At 47.9% G+C, this 24,031-nt stretch overlaps 1 protein-coding gene across 4 annotated transcripts in view; it reads left to right on the forward strand.

Moving 5' to 3' along the window:
- Positions 1–24,031, forward strand: part of CUL9 (cullin 9) — a 39,095-nt gene that overhangs the window by 12,514 nt on the left and 2,550 nt on the right. For 2 of the 4 annotated variants that reach the window (XM_025990949.2, XM_072732387.1), the window contains 24 exons: positions 310–559; positions 648–753; positions 1,295–1,522; positions 1,808–1,898; positions 2,020–2,191; positions 4,297–4,402; positions 4,682–4,777; positions 5,041–5,216; positions 5,706–5,839; positions 6,180–6,359; positions 6,546–6,655; positions 6,737–6,919; positions 7,063–7,223; positions 7,491–7,719; positions 7,814–8,003; positions 15,325–15,470; positions 15,620–15,749; positions 15,897–16,096; positions 16,554–16,804; positions 17,841–18,186; positions 22,574–22,714; positions 22,880–23,044; positions 23,317–23,480; positions 23,849–23,942. In XM_025990949.2, the coding sequence (XP_025846734.2) occupies positions 310–559; positions 648–753; positions 1,295–1,522; positions 1,808–1,898; positions 2,020–2,191; positions 4,297–4,402; positions 4,682–4,777; positions 5,041–5,216; positions 5,706–5,839; positions 6,180–6,359; positions 6,546–6,655; positions 6,737–6,919; positions 7,063–7,223; positions 7,491–7,719; positions 7,814–8,003; positions 15,325–15,470; positions 15,620–15,749; positions 15,897–16,096; positions 16,554–16,804; positions 17,841–18,186; positions 22,574–22,714; positions 22,880–23,044; positions 23,317–23,480; positions 23,849–23,942 (4,049 nt within the window). The remainder of the gene's footprint in view (positions 1–309; positions 560–647; positions 754–1,294; positions 1,523–1,807; positions 1,899–2,019; positions 2,192–4,296; positions 4,403–4,681; positions 4,778–5,040; positions 5,217–5,705; positions 5,840–6,179; positions 6,360–6,545; positions 6,656–6,736; positions 6,920–7,062; positions 7,224–7,490; positions 7,720–7,813; positions 8,004–15,324; positions 15,471–15,619; positions 15,750–15,896; positions 16,097–16,553; positions 16,805–17,840; positions 18,187–22,573; positions 22,715–22,879; positions 23,045–23,316; positions 23,481–23,848; positions 23,943–24,031) is intronic. The other 2 variants (XM_025990950.2, XM_072732398.1) reach the window with 1 other exon arrangement.

Below are 24,031 nucleotides of genomic sequence, written 5' to 3' on the forward strand. Positions count from 1 at the left end.
TATTTATTGGCTTATGTAACAGCAGAACTACCACTTAATAATAACAGGTAATTGTATGACTATATGAGATTAAAAATGTGTGTGTTTAACCTAATAGTGTTTGCCATACTAAACTTTATTTCCAGACGCAGCTAGCTATGCATTTGGGTCCAGAGAAGAAAATCCCCCATAGTTTGGTGCAAACTACAGACATCCTCCCAACAGGAGGAAAATTGGGGGGTGATTTTCTGGACCTGCCCAGTTCTCAGTTTGACCAACTTGCATGACTCCTCTTCATACTCATTTTTTTCCTCCCATGTGTCCGGGCAGCAGCACTGGAAACCCCTGGTGCCCCAGGCCAGGATGGGTCCCCTGAGCGCCTGATTGGATCCCTGGCGGGAGGCCCGTCTACAGAGCTCCTCCTGAGCTTGGAACGAGTGCTGTGCCATGAGGGCGGCCCCAGCGGCGCCATGAGGCCCCTCCTCAAGCGCCTCCAGCAGGAGACCCAACCCTTCCTCCTGCTGCTGAGGACTCTGGACGCCCCAGGGCCCAACAAAACTCTGCTGCTGACTGCACTGAGGTGAGGGGCCTGTTGGGGCACCCATGCATCAGAGGCCAGGGGAGCTGGCAGACTGCAGGGATTTTGCTTGTCTCCATCCCCCAACCAGGGTCATGACCCGGCTGCTGGATCACCCCGAGGCGATGGTCCTCCCCTGGCACGAGGTCTTGGAGCCCTGCCTCAACTGTCTCAGTGGCCCTAGCAGTGACTATGAGGTACCAGAGCCCTGGCAAATGCAGGGGAGGGAATGGCAGCTTCTGGGGGCATCAGCTACCTTGTGAGGCTCTGGAAGGCAAAGCGCAACCTTTTTGGGTGGGTCTGAATGCAGAGGGGTAATTAGGAAGGAATGACATATCAGAGTCCTGAGAACTGGGGCCTTGGAAGTATAAATTTGTTGGCTGCAGCTGCATTTTAGATTCTGAGTTTGGGAGAAGCCCACATTCACCAATCCAAACATTCCTCACTCTCTACCCTTTCGGGTTTATGTGTTTTAGACCAAGGCTCAGGCACCAAGGCAGGCTCTTGAGAGCTTCGCCCTGGCAGGAAAAAGCATTGGGAGCTGTGCCTAGGCTCTGCCGGCTCTGGAGTCCCAGCACCCTACTGCTCTATCCCAACCTTTGGTACTCTCCTTTTCCTGGGCTTTCAGGCTTCTCCGAAAACTCATCTGCCACATTCTGTTTTCTAAACCCACCCCTCATCCCTTATGTGGCCTGCCTTTTGTTTCCCATATGTTAATCTCTGTGGCTCTGGGCTCAGATTGTTCAGGAGCTGCTCTACTTTCTGCATCGCCTGGCCTCAATGCATAAGGACTATGCTGTGGTTCTCTGCTGCCTGGGAGCCAAAGAGGCCCTCTCCAAAGTCCTAGACAAGCACTCAGCTCAGCTGCTGCTGGCCTGTGAGCTTCGGGACCTGGTGACAGAGTGTGAAAAACATGCCCAACTCTACAGTAACCTTACGTCCAGCATCCTGGCTGGCTGCATTCAGGTGAGGAGGCGTGTGGGTCCAGACCTGAGGGAGAACGTAAACCAGAAGCAGGGGAAGAGGATTCATTGTGGGTCCTCCTTTGGTAACCCTATTTGGCACAAATGGTAGCAGATCTGGGGCACTTGTTTCCCCAGTCTTTACCCCACATGGTCCTGTTCTGCCAAAATGTGTGAAGAGAGAGGTTGAGTGTTTTGTTGCCCCTTGACTTGTTCTCCATACATGTTTCTGTATGTTCACACTCTTCCCTCCTCCCCATATCCCTTCTCTCCACTGTTCCCACTGCAGATGGTGCTGGGCCAGATCGAAGACCACCGACGAACCCACCAACCCATCAACATCCCCTTCTTTGACGTGTTTCTCAGGCATCTCTGCCAGGGTCTGTGCCCCAATCTGCTTTCTTCTGGCTTCCACCCCAGTATTTGTTTTCCCCGTCTCTTTCCTTTCTTCTCTCTCAACTAACTAGACTGTGATGGCCACCCCCTCCCACTTACCCCTAGGCTCCAGTGTGGAAGTGAAGGAGGACAAGTGCTGGGAGAAGGTGGAGGTGTCCTCCAACCCGCACCGGGCCAGCAAGCTAACGGACCGCAACCCCAAGACCTACTGGGAGTCCAACGGCAGCACTGGCTCCCATTACATCACCTTGCACATGCACCGTGGTGTTCTTGTTAGGTATGAACATGCTCATGTGCACATATGCATACACACACGCGTGAATACTTTGATACACCCCAGTATACATTCTCCAAGCACCCACATATGTGACTCTATAAACCCTATGTGTTAGGGACACACTCAAACCCATCCTGTGCAGTGAATAGATAGACACATAGATCCACATTCCTTGTATAGTATAGACATTTTCACTCCCTGAGCCTGTTGACATGCTCCTCCTACTAGGGACAGATGTGCATGGTGTTGTGCGAAGTTGATAACTTTCTTATTCATTCTTTCCATGGGTGCTTGCTTAATGTATACTCTGTGCCAGGCACTGGGCCATGGTCTAGGGCTATAAGGACAATTAGATATAGTACCCATCCTCAGGGAACTTGTGGTCTTGTTGGGGAGTTAGTCTGGAAAATCAGTAAGAGTAAGAAAAAGTGACGTGGACCCTGAGGCCAAGTAAGAGGTGAGAGAAGTCTTCCAGAAGGAGATGTTAAATGAGTTCTTTCAAAGTAGAAATTAGCTATATAAAGAGAGGCAGTGGCTAGTCCAGGCAGAGGGATAGCATCTGTGTAAAATGGAAGTAAGAAACACAGGGAAGTTTAAGTGACTGGCTGGAATGAAGGGTGTGTGTTGGGCAGCCAGGGTGGCTCGGTGGTTTAGTGCTGCCTTCAGCCCAGGGCCTGATCCTAGAGACCTGGGATCGAGTCCCATGTCAGGCTCCTACATGGAGCCTGCTTCTCCCTCTACCTGTGTCTCTGCCTCTCTCTCTCTCTCTCTCTCTCTCTCTCTCATGAATAAATAAATAAAATCTTAAAAAAAAAAAAGAAGGATGTGTGTCATGAAAAATAGCAAGAGACAAAGCCAGAAAACTAAGTAGAGCCAGACCACAGAGTTTTGTAAGCTAAGTAGTTTGAACGCTATTCTGAAACTGAGGGAGCCTCTAAAGGATTTTAAGAATACAAGAGACAAAACTGAATTCTTTTCTTTTCTTTTCTTTTTTCTTTTCTAGAAAAGTCACCCTGGTGATTATGAGAGTTTGGGTTGAAGGCCAGAGTTGGAAGGTTTATGCGGTGGTCTCGTTGAGAAATGAATGTTTTCAGGATGCCTGGCTGGCTCAGTGGTTGGGCGCCTGCCTTTGGCCCAGGTTGTGATTCCGGGATTTGGGATTCTCTCTCTCTCTGTGTCTCTCATGAATAACTAAATAAGTATTAAAAAAATAAAAAAAGAAATGAATGTTTTCAGTTAGGCAGAGGGAATGGAAATAAGGAAGGAGTAGCAGACAGATCTCAAGTCTACAGGATGCGCCACTGACATGAGGGAAGCCATGAGCCAGAGAAGTCACACAGTTTAATGTGAGTACTCTAGTGAGATGGCAGTTTTCTTCCCTAGAGGACTGTAGGAAGAAGAGCAGACCTCTGTGGATAGATAATGGTTCCATTTGGGCATGTTGACTTTGAGGTGCCTATGGGGTGTGATATGGAAACATCTGCTGGGTACACAGCATGAAAGCTGAGAGGAGCCATCTAGGGTAGAGATGTGGATTTAGAGTCATTAGGGAATTGGTTTTTGGTTGAAACTATGGTTTTTTTTTTCTTCTTTAAAAGATTTTATTTATTCATGAGAGACACAGAAAGAAGCAGAGATAGAAGCAGGCTCTCTGTGGGGAGCCTGATGTGGGACTCGATCTCAGGACCCCAGGATTACGTTGTTCCTGAAGGCAGACACTCAATCACTGAGCCATCCAGGCATCCCGAAACTGATTTTAAATAAAGTCACTTTGGCGGAAGACAGAGCAGAGGCTCTGGGGAAGACTAACACTTAAGGAGGCAGTGGGATGGGGGTCTGAGGAGGAAGTAGTGGGTTGAAGTCATTTTTTAAAAAAATTGTTTATTTATCTATTCATGAGCGATAGAGAAAGAGGGAGAGACAGGCAGAGGGAGAAGCAGGTTCCATGCAGGGAGCCTGAGGTGGGACTCGATCCTGGGTCCCTAGGATCACACCCTGGGCTGCAGGCAGCACTAAACTGCTGCACCACCGGGGCTGCCCGGGTTGAAGTCATTTTGAACAAAGACCAAGGCCCCAGGTCTAAATGATTGTTTTTCCTCTCCCAGGCAGCTGACTTTGCTCGTGGCCAGTGAGGACTCAAGTTACATGCCGGCAAGGGTGGTGGTGTTCGGAGGTGACAGTGCCAGCTGCATCAACACTGAGCTCAACACGGTGGGGACCCTGGTGCCCCTCTTGACCTTACTCCCCATCTTTCCATCCCAGGACCTCCTGGGAAGGATCCAGTCCCTGGGAGATTCCCACGTTCCTTCCCCCAGGCAGGCTTTGTCTCCTAAGCAGTGAGAGCAGAGCTCAGCATGCAAATTTGCGTGGTTCCGTGGGTTTAGGACAGAAGTAAAGAGCACACACTGTCACAGGATTTGGTTGCTGTCAGTAGTTCCTCCAGCCCGACTTCTGGAGGTGATAGTTCTTTCTCCTCCCCTACCCCATCAGGTCAATGTGATGCCCTCCGCCAGCCGGGTGATCCTCCTGGAGAACCTGAACCGTTTCTGGCCCATCATCCAGATCCGCATAAAGCGCTGCCAGCAGGTAGGGTTAGGGGAGAGACCCGGCTGGGGATCATGGGGTAGCATAGGGTCTTCATAGTGATTACATTCCCCAGCATTTGCGTGCCAGGCTCAGGCCTCACATCTTCTTGGGGATGGCCCAGGAGCCTGTTGAGTTTGAGCGTCTCCAGGGAACTCAGGGCATGAGGCCTGGCTTTTTCTTTTTCTTTTCTTTTTTTTTTTTTTTTTTTGCAGTGCTTGTTGGCTGGGTGGCTAAGGTAATAGACAAGTCTGTGCATGTTACAGGGCGGCATCGACACCCGGGTTCGAGGTGTGGAGGTCCTGGGCCCCAAGCCCACTTTCTGGCCACTATTCCGGGAGCAGCTGTGTCGCCGTACATGTCTCTTCTATACCATTCGGGCACAAGCCTGGAGCCGGGACATAGCAGAGGACCGCAAGCGCCTCCTCCAGCTCTGTCCCCGGTGGGTGGAGCAGGCAGTGGGCTGGCCAGGTTGACGGGAGGGAGGAGAAGTTAATATAGTAGGAGGACACTGTTAAGAAGTAGGCAGTTGGGAGGGGCGCCTGGATGACTCAATTGGTTGAGCATCTGACTCTTGGTTTTGGCTCAGGTCATGGTCTCACCATTAGGTGATCAAGCCCCACGTTGGGCTCTGTGTTCTGTGCGGCATCTGCTTCAGGTTCTTTCTCCCTCTCTCCACTCTCTCTCTCTCTCTCTCAAATAAATAAATAAAATTTTTAAAAATGTAGGTGGTGGGAGACTTCTGCAGGAGTCTGAAAGGTAAAGCGGCAGCCAGGACATAAGGGGAGTGTCACAGAGGTGACACGTGTGCTTATGTCAACAAGCTGGTTAGGGAGCCAACCGTAGTGAAAGTGGGAGCTGATAACACTTGAGTGGAGGCCTCAGAGAGACCTGTGCCTTAAAGTCTTGACCACATACTCCTTCTTCCCAGACTCAACAGGGTTCTGCGCCATGAGCAGAATTTTGCTGATCGCTTCCTCCCTGATGACGAGGCTGCCCAAGCACTGGGCAAGACCTGCTGGGAGGCCCTGGTCAGCCCCCTGGTGCAGAACATCACTTCCCCCGGTAACCATCCCGACCCTGGGCCCCACTAACCAGCCCCTTATAATTATTCCCAGGGATCACCTGAGTTGATTCTCTTGGTCCCTGTCTTTATCCCCAAAGGCCTATCGCCTCAGTGTTTCTCTCCTTCCTGCCCTAGGGACTGCTCCTTGAGCCTCTAGTATTTGAATCTTCTCCTCCACCCCACCCCCACCCTGTTAGCACACCCCCAGACTCCAGGTAAAGTGAGCCTCGGCTTGTCTGCCTCCCAGGCCTTTCTGTGTAATTGGGCCTTCTCTCTCCTCTTCCTGGGCTGCCTGTCTCCCTATTTCCCATCACCTGTTTCTGACCTATCTTCTTTTAGATCCAGAGGGGGTGAGCTCCCTGGGATGGCTACTGGATCAGTACTTGGAGCAAAGGGAGAGCTCTCAGAACCCCGTGAATCGAGCAGCATCATTTGCCTCTCGAGTTCGTCGCCTTTGTCATTTGCTGGTGCATGTAGAACCTCCACCCGGGCCTTCTCCTGAGCCATCCACTCGGCCGAGTAAGTCCCAGCAATGGCCTGTTCAGCTAAGAACCTGGGCAGTGGTGGTACCTGGCTCCTCCCCATCTTGGATCTTACTCTTTCCGACTGCTCTGCTCTGGGCCTTTCCAGAGGTCGGTACCCAAGACCCTTAGGTTCACTCAGGGGCTGAGACAAAGCCGCATCCCTTGCCCTCTGTTTCCGCAGTCGGTAAGAACAGTAAGGTCCGGGATCGGAGCCCCGGGCCCTCACCAGCTCTTCCAAGCAGCAGCCTGAGGAACATAACCCAGTGCTGGCTGAGTGTGGTGCAGGAGCAGGTGAGTCAAGGAAGCTGTAGTCTGAGGCGGAACGGGGCTGCTAGGCTACTGCAGCTATTGTTACTTCTCCTCCTTCCTCAGGTCAGCAGGTTCCTGGCAGCAGCCTGGAGGGCCCCTGACTTTGTGCCTCGGTACTGTAAGCTCTATGAGCACTTGCAGAGAGCAGGTTCAGAGCTCTTTGGGCCTCGGGCAGCCTTCACACTGGCTCTGCGCAGTGGCTTCTCCGGTGCATTGCTACAGCAGTCCTTCCTCACTGCTGCCCACGTGAGTACCACCAGCCTCCTAGTCAGCCAGTTACCTGAAGCGAGCTCTCCTCTTTCTCTGCCTTTCACCTCTTCTCACTCCCCACTTTCCACTGCTCCACTCCCTCTTCATGCTTGGCCAGTCCCCTTTCTGTTGCCCCCCAGATAAGTGAGCAGTTTGCCAGGCATATCGACCAGCAGATCCAGGGTGGCTTGGTTGGTGGAGCTACTGGAGTGGAGATGCTGGGGCGGCTTCAGCAGCACCTGGAGCCCATCATGGTCCTTTCTGGCCTAGAGTTGGCCACTACTTTTGAACACTTCTATCAGTGAGTACAGGTCTGAGAGGTAGGGAAGGGGAGGCCTAGAATCTGGAGATGGTGAAGATTTGAATCTTGGAGGGCAGATGGGGTGGAGGCAGTGAAGATTAAGATACGGAGATGGCCATGGCTGGTGGAAAGAGAGTAGGGAAGAAGAGGGGAGACAGGGCCTGTGACTCAGGCCTGCTGCAACAGAGGAACCTATGTTCTGGAGGGGGAGGCAGGACCCGGGCCCAGCGTCCACACTGAGGCTCGCCTGCTCTGTGTGTGCTGCAGGCACTACATGGCAGATCGTCTCCTGAGCTTGGGCTCGAGCTGGCTGGAGGGGGCTGTGCTGGAGCAGATTGGCCTCTGCTTCCCCAACCGCCTCCCCCAGCAGATGCTGCGGAGCCTGAGCACCTCTGAGGAGCTGCAGCACCAGTTCCACCTCTTTCAGCTCCAGCGGCTTGACAAGCTGCTTTTGGAGCAGGAGAATGAGGAGGAACAGGGCCTGGAAGAAGAAGAGGTAAGGGCAAGGGAAATGAGTGGGAGAATAGGAGAGTAAAAGACTAGACTAAAGAAGGGAACCCAAGAGCCCTTGAAATCCTTCTGTCTCTCAGGAGGAAGCAGAGGAAGAAGAGGCTGAGAAAGAACTATTTATCGAAGATTCAAGTCCAACAGTTTCCATACTGGTCCTGTCACCACGCTGCTGGCCGGTCTCCCCACTCTGCTACCTGTACCATCCCAGAAAGTGCCTTCCCACTGAATTCTGTGATGCCCTTGACCACTTCTCCAATTTCTACAGCCAGAGTGAGGAGATAGGGACAGGCAATTGGAGATTGGGGTGAGATTTGGGGTGGCAGGAGAAAAGAGGCAGAGGATCTGTGGACAGGAATGCATAGACATAAAGAAAAATAGTCTCTAGGGACAGTAGCGTCCTAGGGAAGGGGGAAGAAGTGGGTTAGATCTTTTTTAATTTCTTTCATCATTACCTTCACTTTTGTATGAATTTGTTCTGTTTTTCTTTTTGTAACTTTGAGTTCTATGCTTACCTAATTTTTACTCTTTTCAGACTTCTTTCCTAGTCAATATTTGAGGCTATTCTTTTTCCTCTCAACATTGCTTTAGCTGCATTTGGTTTGAGTGTTGTGGGATTTTTCTTAAGATTGGTTTTTTGTGTGTTATACTTAGTTTTCGGTAAAGTACACAGTCTTAATTAGACTTAATGAATTTTATATACACAGAGACTCCCATAACCACGATCTAGAACATTTCCAGCACCCCAGAAGACTTCCTCCTTCATGTCGCTTTCTAGTTAGTAAACTCTTCCAAGAGAAACCATTATTCTTCCTTTTATCACCATAGATTCTTGCCTGTATTTGAACATCATATAAATGGGATAATTGGTTATATATTCTGTGTCAGATTTCTTTCAGTGGGTGTAATGTCTGTGAGGACTATCCAGGTTGTCAGTTTTATCATTATTTTGTTCCTTGTATTGCTGATTCCTTTCCATTGTATGAATATATTTACCCTTTCTGCTGTTGATGGACATTTGAGATGTTGCCTAAGTTTTTATTATGCAATGTGTGAGCATTTAGTATGTTTTTAGTTTTAAGAATTTTCCAGTTTCCATTATTTTTTTTTCCAGTTTCCGTTATTATTTCTACTTTGATCTGTTAGTTTTTTAGGAGTATATTTTAAAATTCCCAAACCAGTTTTTCTTCGTTTAGTTATCTTTTTGTTTTAGATTTCAATCCCTTTGGTTCATTGTGGCTAAAGAACGTGGTTTCTGTGATTCTGAATCTTTGCAATGTCTTGAGACCTCCTTTATGGCCTACTAGCTGGTCAGATTTTGTAAGGGTTCCATGTGTGATTAAAAATGTTGTATTCTTCAGCTGCTGGTTACGGGCTTCTGCACATTCCACTAAATTGACTTTGTTAATTGTACTGTTCAAATCTGCTGTAACCTTATGCATTTTTGTCTGCTTGATCTATTACTGAGAGAGGTATATTAAGATCTGTCATTGTAATAGTGAATTTTTAAACTTTTCATCAGGTCATCTTTGCTTTATATATTTTTGACTATGATATTAGATGAAAGTTTAGGGACACCTGGATGGCTCAGTCATTTAAATGTCTGACTCTTGATTTTAGCTCAGGTCATGATCTCAGGGTCGTGAGACTGAGCCCCTCATTGGGCTCCATGCTGGGTGTTGAGCCTTCTTAAGATTCTCTCTCCCCCTCTGCTCCTCCCTCCTCACACGTTATCTCTCTCTCTCTCTCTCTCTCTCTCTCTCTCTCTAAAAAATAAAATGTTTAGATAGGGGCATCTGGGTGACTCAATTACGTATCTGACTCTTGGTTTTTGGCTCAGGTCATGATCTGAGGTCTGGGGTCATGAGATGTGGGGTCATGAGATCCAGCCCTGTGTTGGGCTCCGTGCTCAGTAGAGAATTTGCTTGTCCTTCTCCCTCTGCTCCCCCCACCTCACCTTGCGTGCTCTCTCTCTCTCTAGTAAATAAGTAAAATCTTTTTAAAAAATAAAATAAAGTTTAGATAAAAATTTAAAATCAGGGGCAGCCCGGGTGGCTCAGCGGTTTAACGCCGCCTTCAGCTCAGGGTGTGGTCCTGGAGTCCCGGGATTGAGTCCCACATCAGGCTCCCCACATGGAGCCTGCTTTTCCCTCTGCTTGTGTCTCTGCCTCTCTCTCTCTCTCTCTCTGTGTTTCTCATGAATAAATAAGTAAAATCTTAAAAAAAAAAAAAGTTACTTAAAAAAAATTTTTTTTAATCATTTAATAGTGTTGTCCAGTAGAACTTTCTACAGTGATGGAAGAGTTATTTTCTGTATTCTTCGGCATGATGGCCATTTGTGGCTACTGAAATGTGACTAGTTCAATTGAGGAATTGAGTATTTAATTTTATTTACTTTAACCGGTTTAAATAGCCACATATGGCTACCATAATGGACTATGCAGGTTTAAAATCTTCATAGTTAATTTAAATTTTATTATTATGAAATGATCTTTCTTTCTAGTAAAGCTTATTCTCTCAAAGTCTGTTGGGTTTTGTTTTGTTTTTTTTTCAACAATTTTATTTATTTATTCATGAGAGACACAGAGAGAGAGGCAGAGACACAAGCAGAGGGAGAAGCAGTCTCCATGCAGGGAGCCCCATGCAGGACTCATCCCAGAATTCCGGGATCACACCCTGAGCCAAAGGTAGACACTTAACTGCTCAGCCACCCAGGTGTCCCTCAAAGTCTTTTTTTTTTTTTTTTCTGGTGTTAATATTATACCTGTTTTCTTTGGTTAGTGTTTTTCTAGAGTATCTCTTTCTATCCTTTTTGTTGGGGGAAACTGATAATTCTTTTAGATTTTTTTGTGGTAAAATATGAATAACAAAATTTGCCATTTTAACCATTTTTTAAGATTGTATTTTTAAGTAATCTCTACACACAATGTGAGGCTTGAACTTTACAACCTTGAGATCAAGAGTCATGTGCTCCACTAACTGAACCAACCAGGTGCCCCTCCATTTTAACCATTTTAGGTGGACAATTCAGTTATCCTTTTATTTAAAATTTTTTTAATTTGGAAATAATTTCAAATTTACAGGATAATTATAAGAATAATACAAAGAACACTTACATACTCTTTAAAAATATATATTATTTATTTGAGAGAGAGCACGAGCTAGAGGGGCAGAGGGAGGCAGAGGGAGAGGGAGAAGCAAACTCCTCGCTAAACAGGGAGCCTGAGATCATACCCTGAGCAATCTGAGTGAAGGCAGATACTTAACTGACTGAGCCACCCAGATACCCCGAGAACACTCATATACTTTTTATCCAAGTTTACCTTTTGTTAACACTTTGCCCCATTTGCTTTTATCATTTGCTCTTTGTGTATATATACATTAATAAAATGTATATATGTTATGTATGGATACACACACACATACACACAATTTTTCCTGAACCAGTGTGAGTAAATTGCATATATGCTAGCCCGTTGCCTCTAAATATTTGAATATATATTTTTGAAGAATCATAGTGTTCTTGTACATAATAATAGTTCATTTACCAGTTTCAAAAATTTAACTTTGGTATAATAACTTTATTTATTTTGAAAGATGTTTATTTGAGAGAGAGAAAGCACAAGCAGGGGAGGGACAGAGGGAGAAGCAGACTCCCTGCTGAGCAGGGAGCCCGATGTGGGGATCATCCTAGGACCCTGAGATCATGACCTGAGCCAAAGGCAGACACTGTACTGACTGAGCCACCCAGGCACCCGGGTGTAATAACTTTATTTATTTATTTATTTATTTATTTATTTATTTATTTATTTATTATTTTTAAAGATTTTATTTATTTATTAGAGACGGGGGGAGAGAGCGACAGAGAGAGAGGCAGAGACACAGGCAGAGGGAGAAGCAGGCTCCACACAGGGAGCCCAACGTGGGATTCAATCCTGGGTCTCCAGGATCACACCCTGGGCTGAAGGAGGCGCTAAACCGCTGAGCCACCAGGGCTGCCCTAATAACTTTAATCTATTTGTCACATTCCAGTTTTGTCAAGTGATTCCATAATGCTGTTATTTTTTAGTCTAGGACAGCATCCAGTCTAGAATCATGTATTATATTTAGTTGTTATGTCTCTAGTCTCCTTAATGTGGAACAATTCCTCAGCCTTTCTTTGTCTTTTACAACATTGACACCTTTGGAGAATATAATCATTTAAAATTTGTCAGGTTATGCATTCTGGGTCAGAATTCAAAGTAAGTAACATTATGTCCTCTGTGTGTTTCATTTAGAAGCACACAGTTTCCATCTGCTCCTCTTTTGTGATGTGAATTTTGACAATCTGATCAAGAGTTTGTTTGATTTCCCACTATTTTCTCCCTTGCACTGTTAATAAGCAATCTGTTGGGGAGATACTTCGAAACCCTGCCTATATTCTGGTCTCATCAGAATTTCCCTCCGTATCATTTACTTTTTAACTTCACCATGCTCTTATTTTAGGCATGTGTCTTGTAAATACTTAGAATGTGTTTTTTATTCGACCTAATAATTTCTCCTTTTGAGTTGTCGATTTTAGCCTCTTTATAATTATTATTACGAGTAATGTTATATTTGGTTGTTATTGCTATGCTCTTACCTTTTATTTTACCCTTCTTATAATTTTAAATTTTAGTTATTTCATATATACAAAAGAATATATATTAAAAAAGAATATATAAAACATGTACAGTTAAAAAAATAATAAATAGAACACCTTTATAGATATGTTTCTACCTTGGGTTTTTGTGCATTTTTTTCACTCTTCTTTTGGATTGATTTTTTTTTTTGAGAATTTATTTATTTATTCATGAGAGACAGAGAGAGAGAGGCAGAGACAGGCAGAGGGAGAAGCAGGCTCCCTGCAGGGATCCTGATGCGGGATTTGATCCCAGGGCCCCTGGATCATGACCTGAGCCAAAGGCAGTCAGTCACTCAACCACTGAGCCACCCAGGTGCCCCTGGGTTGATTTTTTTAAATTCCTTTTTTTGTCTCTACCAGTTTTGGAAGCCACAAATTCTGTAGTTGGTTACCCTTATGTTTTTAACCTGTATGTTTGACTACTTAATATCACTTTCCCACCTTCCTGAACAATAAAAGGACCATAGAAAATCTTAACTAGGATGCCTGGGTGGCTTAGGGGCTGGGCATCTGCCTTTGGCTCAGAGCATGATCCCGGGATCCGGGATCGAGTCCCACACTGGGTTCTCTGCAGGGAGCCTGCTTCTCCCTCTATCTATGTCTCTGCCTCTCTCTCTGTCTCTCATGAATAAATAAAAAAAATCTTTAAAAAAATAAAAATAAAAAAAAAGAAAATCTTAACTCCAGCTCTCACTCCCATCTTAATTATTAGTGTTGTTTGATATTTTAGGATTATCTTTTTTTTCTACCTTCCAAAGAGTCATTATTATTATTATTGTCTTATTCAGTTGATGTTTAGATTTGCTATCATACTGGTTGCTTCTGTCACTAATCCTGTTGTCTCTTGATCCTTCTTTCTGAGTTCAATCTCCTTTTTAAAAAAAAACAATTTATTTATTCATGAGAGACACAGAGAGCAGAGAGGCAGAGACACAGGCAGAGGGAGAAGCAGGCTCTATTCAGGGAGCCCGACGTGGGACTCAATCCTGGGACTCCAGGATCACGCCCTGGGCTGAAGGCGGTGCTAAACTGCTGAGCCACCCAGGATCCCCTCAATCTCCTTCCTTCCTTCCTTCTTTCCTTCTTTCCTTCCTTTTCTTTCCTTTTTTAAAGATTTCATTTATTTATTTATTCATAGAGACACAGAGAGAGAGAGAGAGACACAGGTAGAAAGAGAAGCAGGCTCCATGTAGGGAGCCTGATGTGGGACTCGATCCCAGGTCTCCAGGATCACAACCCCGGCCAAAGGCAGCGCTAAACCACTGGGCCACCCCTCAATCTCCTTTCTAAAGGAGATCTCCAATCTCCTTTAGAAGTCTCTAGTATTGGTGGAAATTTTTATCAGTTTTTATTTGAGAATGGCTTACTTTCAACCTCATTAAAAAATTTTTTTATTATGATAAATTTTTGATGTACACAAAGTAGGCAAAATTAACTCCAGTGTACCAATGTGGGTAAATTCATGGCCAATCTCATTTCTCCTGTACCCCCACCCACGTTCCCTACCTCTCAAATTTAAAAGATAAGGATTCTCTTTTTAAAAGCAGGGACACTAAAAAATAATAATAATAAATTAAATTTAAAAAAAGCAAGGACACTAAAGTGACCAAAGTTTGAAATATTAATAATAATTCCTAACATCAAACAGTAAAGTGTTCGTATTCCCCCCATTTTCTCAAGTTTTCAAAATTAGTTTTTTGTTGAATGGGGAGCCCAACCAAGCCCACACCTGCATTTGATTGAGCTGTTTCTTTCATCTCCTTTAATTAATAGGTTCTGCTTTCCGTTTTGCCCCATTGCAATTGTCCATGGAGGAAACTAGGTTGTTTGCTGCACAGAGTTGTCCACAGGCCAGATTTTGCTGACCATATCCACATGGTATCCTCTAGCCTGTTCCTCTGGCTCTTTCATTTCCTGAAAACAGATACTTAGATACAGAAATTTATTCCAACTTGGGTCTGATTTCTTGGGCAAGAGCACTTCATAGGTGGTATTGTGTACTTCCATCAAGAGGCATATTACATCCACCTGTCTCTGTGCTGTTTTAAGATGGATCAGTGGATTTTGATGTTGCAAGTCTGATCTTTCCATTATATATAGTTTCCCATCAGCTTTTCATTAAGCAGTCATTCATTATCATTGCTTAGCTCTGTCATTTCATCCGGGCCTACAAACTAGTGCCTTTCTAGTTTTGTCATACCTTCTTCATATATTAGCTGGAATGTTTTCTCTATAAAGAGAAACTTCCTCTTGGCAACTTTTTGGTTACCTGAAGTACTGTTTTTATACAGGACAGGCTTGATTCTCTCCTCCTCTCCCTTATTTTTAACCAGTTTTCAAAAATAATGTGTTTATTCCCTAGCATCTTCCAAAGATAACCAATGAGGTCTTTTTAAAAAATATGTCATTATGAACTCATGGACTTTAAAACATTTCATGTGTTTCAGTCCAGCACAGGTATTTTCTTGACGTTCAGATGGTCCTGTCTTTGGCCAGAGAGCACCTCTCAGATAGGCTCCTTTTGTTATAGTCTCTGCCTTTGACAGCATCCTTGCTTTCTAGTATGTGTGAACATCCAGGCTCATCTTGCCTGAGCTGTGACACGGAGGAGGAAGAGATGCAGCCTAGGGAGTCTTTAAAAACTGCCAGCTCCCGAGTCTCTCCTCTCCCGTGTTTCTTTCATGGAGCCTGCCTTGTGCAGGGCGAGGCAGAGGGTGGGCTCCAGATACGTGTGGCTCACCACGGAGGCAGACACAGAGGAGGCTAAGCTCTGGGAGCTTGACAAGTCACTTCTGACAAGTCACTACCCCCACCCCCCACCCCAGAGATTAGCAGGAACAAAGCTTGACTGATGGTACACCCTGGTGTCAGCCTCTAACTCCTCGTTTCTCCTGCTCTTTGTCTCTCCTCTTCTCCTTCGCACTTTCCCAGGTCAGAATCATCCAATCCTGGACATGGGACCACATCGGCGGCTGCAGTGGACGTGGCTGGGCCGGGCCGAGCTGCGGTTTGGGGACCAGACTCTGCACGTGTCCACCGTGCAGATGTGGCTGCTGCTGTATTTCAATAAGACAGAGGTGCCTCAGCTCCTTAGCCTCTGTCTTCTCTGCCCCCTCCCTGTCACTGTTCTCCCAAACTCTGTGCCTTCTTCTATCCCCCCACCCCCCGCTCTTATTTTCCTTTCCCCTATTATCTACTCCTAACTGGCCCTGTTCCTCCTCACTAGGAGGTGTCTGTAGAGACCCTGCTGAAGAATTCTGACCTCACCCCAGAGCTACTGCTCCAGGCACTTTTGCCCCTCACCTCTGAGAATGGCCCTTTGACCCTGCGTGAGGGTCAGGACCTTCCACACAGGGGTAGGTCCATGGGGGCTGGGCTGGGCTCATGCTCCTAGAGAGTGGGGCCCTCATGGTGGGTGCAGGGTTGGGAATGAAGGCGGTCCCCTTTGCCGCCACTCACCTTTCCCTCCCCCTTCTTGGGTGCTGACTGGGAGTGAGTTCCAGGTGTGCTGCGGCTTCGGACACCTGGGCCCCAGCACCGTGGGGAGGCCCTGTGGCTGATTCCTCCCCAGACATACCTGAATGTAGAGAAGGATGAGGGCCGAACTCTGGAACAGAAGAGGAACCTCTTGAGCTGTCTTCTTGTCCGTATTCTCAAAGCCCATGGGGAAAAGGGCCTCCATATTGATCAGCTGGTTTGTCTGGTAGGCAGAGGGGACCATGAAGTTAGGGGAGGGAGAGAGTCAGGCTTAGGGTTGGGGCTTAGCACCAGGGATCATCACAAAGAAAGGTAAACTCTCTCAGTATGAGACCTCATAGAGTGACATTTCGTTCTGAGTTTTCCCTTCCTGACAGGGCACTTAGTTAGACAGAAAGTAGAGATAAGACATGAGTGTTCACCATGTGCCAGGCCCTATTCCAAGAGTTTGCATGATTAACTCATTTAATCCTCATGGCGATCTTCTGGGATAGGTAATGGTGGTGGTATTATTATTATGTATTATTACCGTATTCCCATTGACAGATAAGAAAAGTGAGGTATGAGAGTCAGTAACTTACCCATAGTCACACAGCTAGAAGGTGGGGGAGCTGAGCCTGAATCCAGGCAGGCTAGCTCCTCTAGGTAAAAGTGGCCTGCCTATTGCCTCTTCTCCCATCCAGGTGCTAGAGGCCTGGCAGAAGGGTCCAAATCCCCCCGGAAGCCTGGGCCGCACTGTGGTGGGAGGTGTGGCCTGTACCAGCACAGATGTCCTCTCTTGCATCCTGCATCTCCTGGGCCAGGGCTACGTGGAACGGCGTGACGACCGGCCCCAGATCCTGATGTATGCCACCCCAGAGCCTACAGGGCCTTGCCGGGGTCAGGCTGAAGTACCCTTCTGTGGCAACCAGACCACCAAGACTTCCAAGCCTAGGTAGCCATCCTCTGTTCTGTCCCCCTGCTGCAAGGGCTCCAAGCCAGGCAGGAGGGACAGGTTCCCCAGGACAGATGGCCCTGCAGTGACACGGGAGGAGTTTTCATGCCAAAGTCAGGCCTTTCCATGGAAAAATGTTTAATTTCTTTCATTGTCTCACCCCATTTTCCCTGCCTCTCTTGTTTCTCCACTAGTCCTCATCCCCCCCAATTAGCACCGTCACCCCCTTCGCTGCCTTCCTAATCACAGGTCTGACTGTCCCCACCCTCCTCAAGCCAGCTCTTAGGCAAGGGACCGGGACACATAAGCTCCTGTATAGATAGATCTCTCTCATTCAAAGCAAAAATGAAATATCACACAGATATGTATTGAGTGCTAATGACACACTCTGCTCAGTGGAATGTGCTAACTCTAGTTTCCAAGAAGCCTGCTCTACAGAGGAATTTGTCATAGGATCCCTCTAATTAGCTGTCCCCCCCCCCCAAAAAAAAAACTGTTTACATCACATCCAGTTCACCAGAAGTTGTTATAGCACCATTTTTATGCCTGCCACTTGCCCTGGGTGTAAAGTGAGTTCTCTAGAGGAATCGCTTGCATATACATCACGTGAAGATCTCATTAAAATGCAGGTCCTGATGCAGTAGAGCTTCCCTGAGATACTTACGTTGCTGGTCCTTGGCCCATACTTTGAGTAGTAAGGCTGTAGATTCCTGTTTCTCACCAGATGAATGGCTGGTGTTGGGGGTGGGGTTTGCAGAGGGATTATCCTATCCCTTGCGGGTCAGTTAGTGTCCTGATCCCTGCCCACCAGATTCCTGGAGTGCCCCAAATCTCTATGACAGGCAGCCTCACCCCTTACATACAGGTGCTTCTGTGGAGAGGAGTGCTCTGACCAGAGGTTTAGGTGGTTATCATTAGGCCAGTTAAGCACACACAGACAGGGGTGCACAAGTGGGGAGCTGAGGGCCAAGGTGGGGTTCATTTGGTGGATTAGCAGTGCAGGGAGTCTGATTGCTGCCTCTTCTCTCCCCTCAAGCCCAGAAGCTGTAGCTGCCCTGGCATCTCTCCAGCTGCCTGCAGGCCGCACCATGAGCCCCCAGGAGGTAGAAGGATTGATGGAGCAGACGGTACGGCAGGTGCAGGAGACCCTGAACCTAGAGCCAGATGTGGCTCAGCACCTTTTGGCTCACTCCCACTGGGGTGCTGAACAGCTGCTGCAGAGCTACAGTGATAACCCCGAGCCACTGTTGCTGGCAGCCGGGCTGTGTGTACCCCAGGCCCAGGCTGCCCCTGCACGTCCTGACCATTGCCCTGTCTGTGTCAGCCCACTGGAGCCCGACGAAGACTTGCCCTCTCTCTGCTGCATGCACTACTGCTGTAAGGTGAGGCCCATCTGCTTCTCTCCTGCCCTTGGCTTTCCACCTTAAACACAATTCCTTGGCAGGCCTGGGGTTGTACTCCACCACTGCCATTTCCCAGCCTGGGCAATGTCAGACAAACCTCTTAGTCCCTCTGAAACCAGTTTTGTCATCTGTAAGTGGTGCCACCAGCCTCAACACACTCCAAGGAGTGGTTGTTAGGATCCAGCAATATGTATCAGTGGTTCTAAAACTTTGCTGCATATTATAATCACTGGAAGCTTTTAAAAATCCTCATGCAGGGCACCTGGGTGGCTCAGTCAGTTAAGCATCTACCTTCACCTCAGGTCATGATCTTAGGGTCCTAGGATTGAGCCCCATGTCGGGCTCCCTGCTCAGCCAGGAATATGCTTTTCCCCCTCCCTCTGTCCTTTCCCCTTGCCCATGCTCTCTCTCTCACATAAATTAATAAAATCTTAAAAAATGAAAATAAGTAAAAATAAAAATCCTTATGTTCCAGTTGCCTGGGTGGCTCAGTCAGTTGAGCATCCAGCACTTGATTTTGGCTCAGGTCATGATCTCAGGGTTGTGAGATAGAGCCCCACATTGGGCTCCATGCTAGGCATGGAGTCTGGGATTCTCTCTCTGCCTCTTCCCCCACCTTAAAAAAGAAAAAAGAAAAAAGAATCGTCATGCTCAACTGTAACCCAGACTGATTAAATAAAAATCTCGAGGTGAAACCCAGGCATGTGGAGCTTTATTTTATTTCTTTTTCCATTTTTAAAATTTTTATTTTTATTTTTTATTTTTTAAAATATTTATTTATTCATGAGAGACTACAGAGAGAGAGAGAGAGAGGCAGAGACACAGGCAGAGGGAGAAGCAGGCCCCATGTAGGGAGCCTGACATGGGACTCAATCCTGGGACTCCAGGATCATGCCCTGAGCCAAAGGCAGGCTCCAAACCACTGAGCCACCCAAGGATCCCCAAATTTTTATTTTTTTTAAGATTTTATTTATTTGAGAGAAAGAGAGAATGGCGGGGAGGGACAAGCAGACTCCATGCTGAGCGCAGAGCCCAATGTGGGGCTTGATCACATGACCCTGAGATCATGACCTGAGCCAAAACAAAGGGTTGGACGCTTAACCTACTATGCAACCCAGATGCCCTAAGCATCTGGAGTTTTAAACTCAGATGATTCCAGGGTTCAGCCAAGTTCAAGAACAATAGGTAGATAATGCATACATGTAAAATATACATCAAGGCACTTCATAAATAAGTATTGTTATTCACTTGGTGATGACAGTAGGTTTATGGTTTCCGTATCACCAAGTCTCTTTATCTCAGAACATGATCACTTACCATATATTCTCAGTGAATATAAAAATGAAAAGAAATGGTGTAAGCGCCTTCCCACCCCATTTCTGCGCAGGGGTGGGTGATCTGGGACATGAGCTTTGGTGTGCATGCATGCATGCATGTCTGTGACTGTGTACCTTTCCTCCTTCCCTTTTGCTCAGCTTGCAGTTACTCTTCTCACACGACCCCCTGCCCCAGGCCTCCTCCCTCTCTGATCTTCTCACTTTCTCTAAACCTTTCTTAGAAGTTGAATCATCTCCTTTTTCTTGATTCTCTTACCCATTCCTTCCATGTCCATCCCAGCAACAATTAAAATGAGGCCACCACCCTGAGCCACCCAGGTGCCCCTGGGCCATTCTGCTATTATACACACATTATCTTGCTTAATTTCGGTGGTAGTTGTATGAGGTAGATTTTTCTACTGTCCCCATTTTACTGGAGACAGATGGAGGCACCCAGGAAGAGAAGTCACCTTTGGCAATTTTGCTCCAGGGCCCTCCCTCACCTTCCTATGACAAGTGTGGGAAGAAGACACAGCAGGGTCATGTCCTAGGAAGGGGCTGGGGTGAGGGGCCTGTGAGGGACTTGAGATTGAGGAGGTCCAGGAAGGTCATCCTGAGGAGGTGATTCTCTGAGGGGAGAGCATAGCACACAGAGGGGACAGCAAGTGCAAAGAATCTGAGCTAGGGGCACCTGGTTGGCTCAGTGGTTGAGCGTCTGCCTTCAGCTCAGAGCGTGATCCCGGGGTACTGGGATCAAGTCTAGCATCAGGCTCCTCTCAGAGAGCCTGCTTCTCTCTCTGCCTATGTCTCTGCCTCTGTGTGACTTTCATGAATAAATAAGTAAAATCTTAAAAATGCTGAGCTCTGAAGCACAATGACATGATGGGATAGCAGAGGGACAGATTTGTGGGGTGACAGGGGCTCAGTTGGGTTGTTTGGGATTGGCAGACAGTGGGCTTGACTTTATGCAAAGCCATAGTAAGGTTAAGCAGGGGCAGGGGAGTGATAGGATCTGATTTATATTTTTTAAAAGATTCACTGCTTATGGAAGAAAAGCTTAGGCTTGGGCAAGTCAAGCATGGATGCAGGGGCACCCTTTAGGACATTGTTGTACAAAGAGGGGGAGGTGGTGGGAATTTGACCCAGGGTCAGCAGCGAAGAGAGAAGTAGACAGATTGGGGTACATCAGGAGGCCAAGCTGATGGGGCTTGGCAGAGCCAATGTGGGGACTTAGAACAAGGGAATCAGGGATACTTCCCGAGTTTCAGACCTGGGGATCTGGCTGGATGAGATGTGTCATCTTCTGTTGAGTTGGGCAAGATGTTGGGGGCTGAGCCTTCTTTCAGAGGGCAGGTGTTTGTTTGTTTGTTTGTTTGTTTTTTATTTATTCATGAAAGACACATAGAGAGAGTCAGAGACATAGGCAGAGAGAGAAGCAGGCTCCATGCAGGGAGCCTGACATGGGACTCAATACTGGGACCCCGGGATCATGCCCTGAACCAAAGGCAGACACTCAACCGCTGAACCACCCAGGCGTCCTGAGGGCAGGTTTTTGAAGGGAAATTCAGTCTGTTCTGGCCATGTGAAGCTTGAGCTGCTTTTTGGACATCCGTGCATGATTGGACAGGGGAGTTTGGAATTAAGTGGAGAGGCCTGGCTAGCATCCTGCAGAGGAAGAGCTGTAACAGATCCCCCTGTAGTGTTGTAGAGACAAGGAGATGGGAAAACAGGCTCAGTGGACAAGTCTCAGCCAAGGAGGAGCCTATGAATGAGTCACAACCAAGCAGCACAATGAAATGCAAAATAATTCGGAGAAGGGAAATCCTGGGGTTTCAGACTGTCAAAGGAGGCTTTTGCACGTGAGCCTTGAGCCTTGAGTGATAGGCAAGGTTGGCAGAGGCAGGAGGGGAATGCAGGCTGGAGACAGCATTGCAGGTGGGCTGGACAGAAGCTCCAGCAAGCCCACAGCAGAGGGGCTCCTCAGGGGAGTGGGATGGGTTCCAAACTGAGGGACCCACCTTTGGCCTCTCGGCTGTAAGGGACCCTGTCACACCTGTGTGCCTGCAAGTGTGCAGTCTGAATTACTAGCATTTTCCTGTCTTATCTCCAAAATCCAGGAATTCTGCATTAAGCTTCCCAATTTACCTGAAAGAGGGTTTTGTTTTGTGTAGTGCTTTCCTTTGAGTAAAAATAGTACAGTAAGGCACTTTTCATGTACCCTGGAGCTTTGGTACCACAGATACAGACTCTCCCAGGGTCTAGATCTTGGCAAGCTCTGCAGTCAGTTGGCAGTGTGAAGGAAAGGAGTCATTAATGGAGTATTTTAGGACAGTCAGGCTGCTGATCATGCCTAAAGCAAGAGGACTGCATGGAGGAGGGATCGGGAAAGGAAGACCTCATAGGAAGACCTTTACGAGGACAAGCTCCTACAGCAGTTCAGGGTTGAGGGGCTAAGGGCCTGGTGTAGGGTGGCATGTGGGTGCTAGAAGAGAACCTGCGAGATGTGAAGCTTCGAGCACCGGTGACTGGGATTATGGGGATGCGGTGGGGAAGGAGGCTGTTTTGTGGAGAAGAAGCTGAGTCTGGGGAGAGGGGAGCATCAAGGAGCCAGTTGTGCAAATGGATGCTGGGAGAAGAGGCCACAGCAGTGTGCACAGTGTCCAAGGCCAGCCCCCCAGCAGGGAAAAGGCGACCCCCTGCCCCAGGCCTCCTTCCTCTCTGATCTCACTTTCTCTAAACCTTTCTAAGAACTTGAATCATCTCCTTTTTGATTCTCTTATCCATTCCTCCCACGTCCACCTCAGCAACAACTAAAACGAAGGCACTACCCTGACCCACACATTCCCAAAAGCCCCTGTGAGAATTGAGCCAATCCCAGGAAACCCCACGAAGCCAGAAAGGTTTTTGGGATCAGTTTTGAGGTTGCTCCAGAGCAGGCTTGTCTGCGGCTTTCCGTGTTATCGGGGATGGTGCTGAGTTAGTTCCCTGGAGCACCCTTGTCCTGTGCTGCTCCCCCACTGCCACTCAGCAGCTCCTCCTTTCCCCTTTAGTCTTGCTGGAATGAGTATCTGACAACTCGGATTGAGCAGAACCTTGTGTTGAACTGCACCTGCCCCATTGCCGACTGCCGTGCGCAGCCCACTGGAGCCTTCATCCGGGCCATTGTCTCTTCGCCAGATGTCATCTCCAAGGTAGCCCCTTCCTGCGGGAGTCTATGGTGTGCAGCCAGAGGGGCAGGCCCCAGGGAGTGGACTCACCAATGCTGGGGGAGGCGGGAAGGGGTGGTGGTTATGGAGGGCGGGCATCTCAAAGAGCCATGCCCTCACCTAATGGCACCTTTGTCTACGTCCCCACAGTACGAGAAGGCTCTCCTGCGTGGCTATGTGGAGAGCTGCTCTAACCTGACCTGGTGCACCAACCCCCAGGGTTGTGACCGTATCTTGTGCCGCCAAGGCCTGGGCTGTGGGACCACCTGCTCCAAGTGTGGCTGGGCCTCCTGTTTCAACTGTAGTTTCCCTGAGGTGGGTAGCTGTCCAGCCCTGCTCCCTTGTAGCAAGGGCTACACCCCTCCCTTGCCAGCACCCTTCTCTCCATATACATACCCACCCCCCCACACACACACACGTATGCACTCTTGGACATACACACATATACACACTTTCTGCCTTTGCCACTTGGTTGAGCTCTGTTCCTCCTCCTGCAGCCCTCCACACGTGACCTCCCTCTCTTGTATACCCATAGTGCTGCCCTTGCCCAGGGCTCAGCCATGTCCTCACCACCCCCTCTGCTGTAGGCACACTACCCTGCCAGCTGTGGCCACATGTCCCAGTGGGTCGACGATGGTGGCTACTACGACGGTATGAGCGTGGAGGCCCAGAGCAAGCACCTAGCCAAACTCATCTCCAAGCGCTGTCCCAGCTGCCAGGCTCCCATTGAGAAGAACGAGGGGTGTCTGCAGTAAGAGGGGGTATTGCGGGCATTGGTGGAGTCAGAGAGCATGGGAGAGGGTGCAAGGCCTGGCCGTAGGGAGGGTCCATGGGGCTTACCAAAGAGCTGAGCAAAGGAGGGCAGTTACTGAACCACCCCTGCTGTGGTACCCTCCAGTGACTCCTGCAACTTAATGCTCCTTCCCCTGCTTCTAAATCTGCACTGTATGGGGCTCAGAAGCAAGGGTGTGCTCACTAGGGATTGGTAAGGTTAAACAGACTGTCAGGGCCTGGAGGGGCGAGGACAGGTTCAGTGGGGCATCCAGGTCTCATCCAGGTGTCCTCGTGTGGCCCCAGCCAGAGGCAGGAGCCCTCTGACCAGCCACCTTCTTTCCATAGCATGACCTGTGCCAAATGCAACCACGGATTTTGCTGGCGCTGCCTCAAATCCTGGAAGCCAAATCACAAAGACTACTACAACTGCTCTGCCATGGTAAGGGTCCGGGAGGCCCAAGGGCAGCCTGGACGGGATGCTGTTCTAGGCCCTGGGCAGAGAGGGCTCTGAGCAGCCAAAGAGCTGCT

The sequence above is a fragment of the Vulpes vulpes genome, chromosome 1, assembly GCF_048418805.1.
Source record: "Vulpes vulpes isolate BD-2025 chromosome 1, VulVul3, whole genome shotgun sequence".
In the NCBI taxonomy this organism is placed as follows: Eukaryota; Metazoa; Chordata; class Mammalia; order Carnivora; family Canidae; genus Vulpes; species Vulpes vulpes.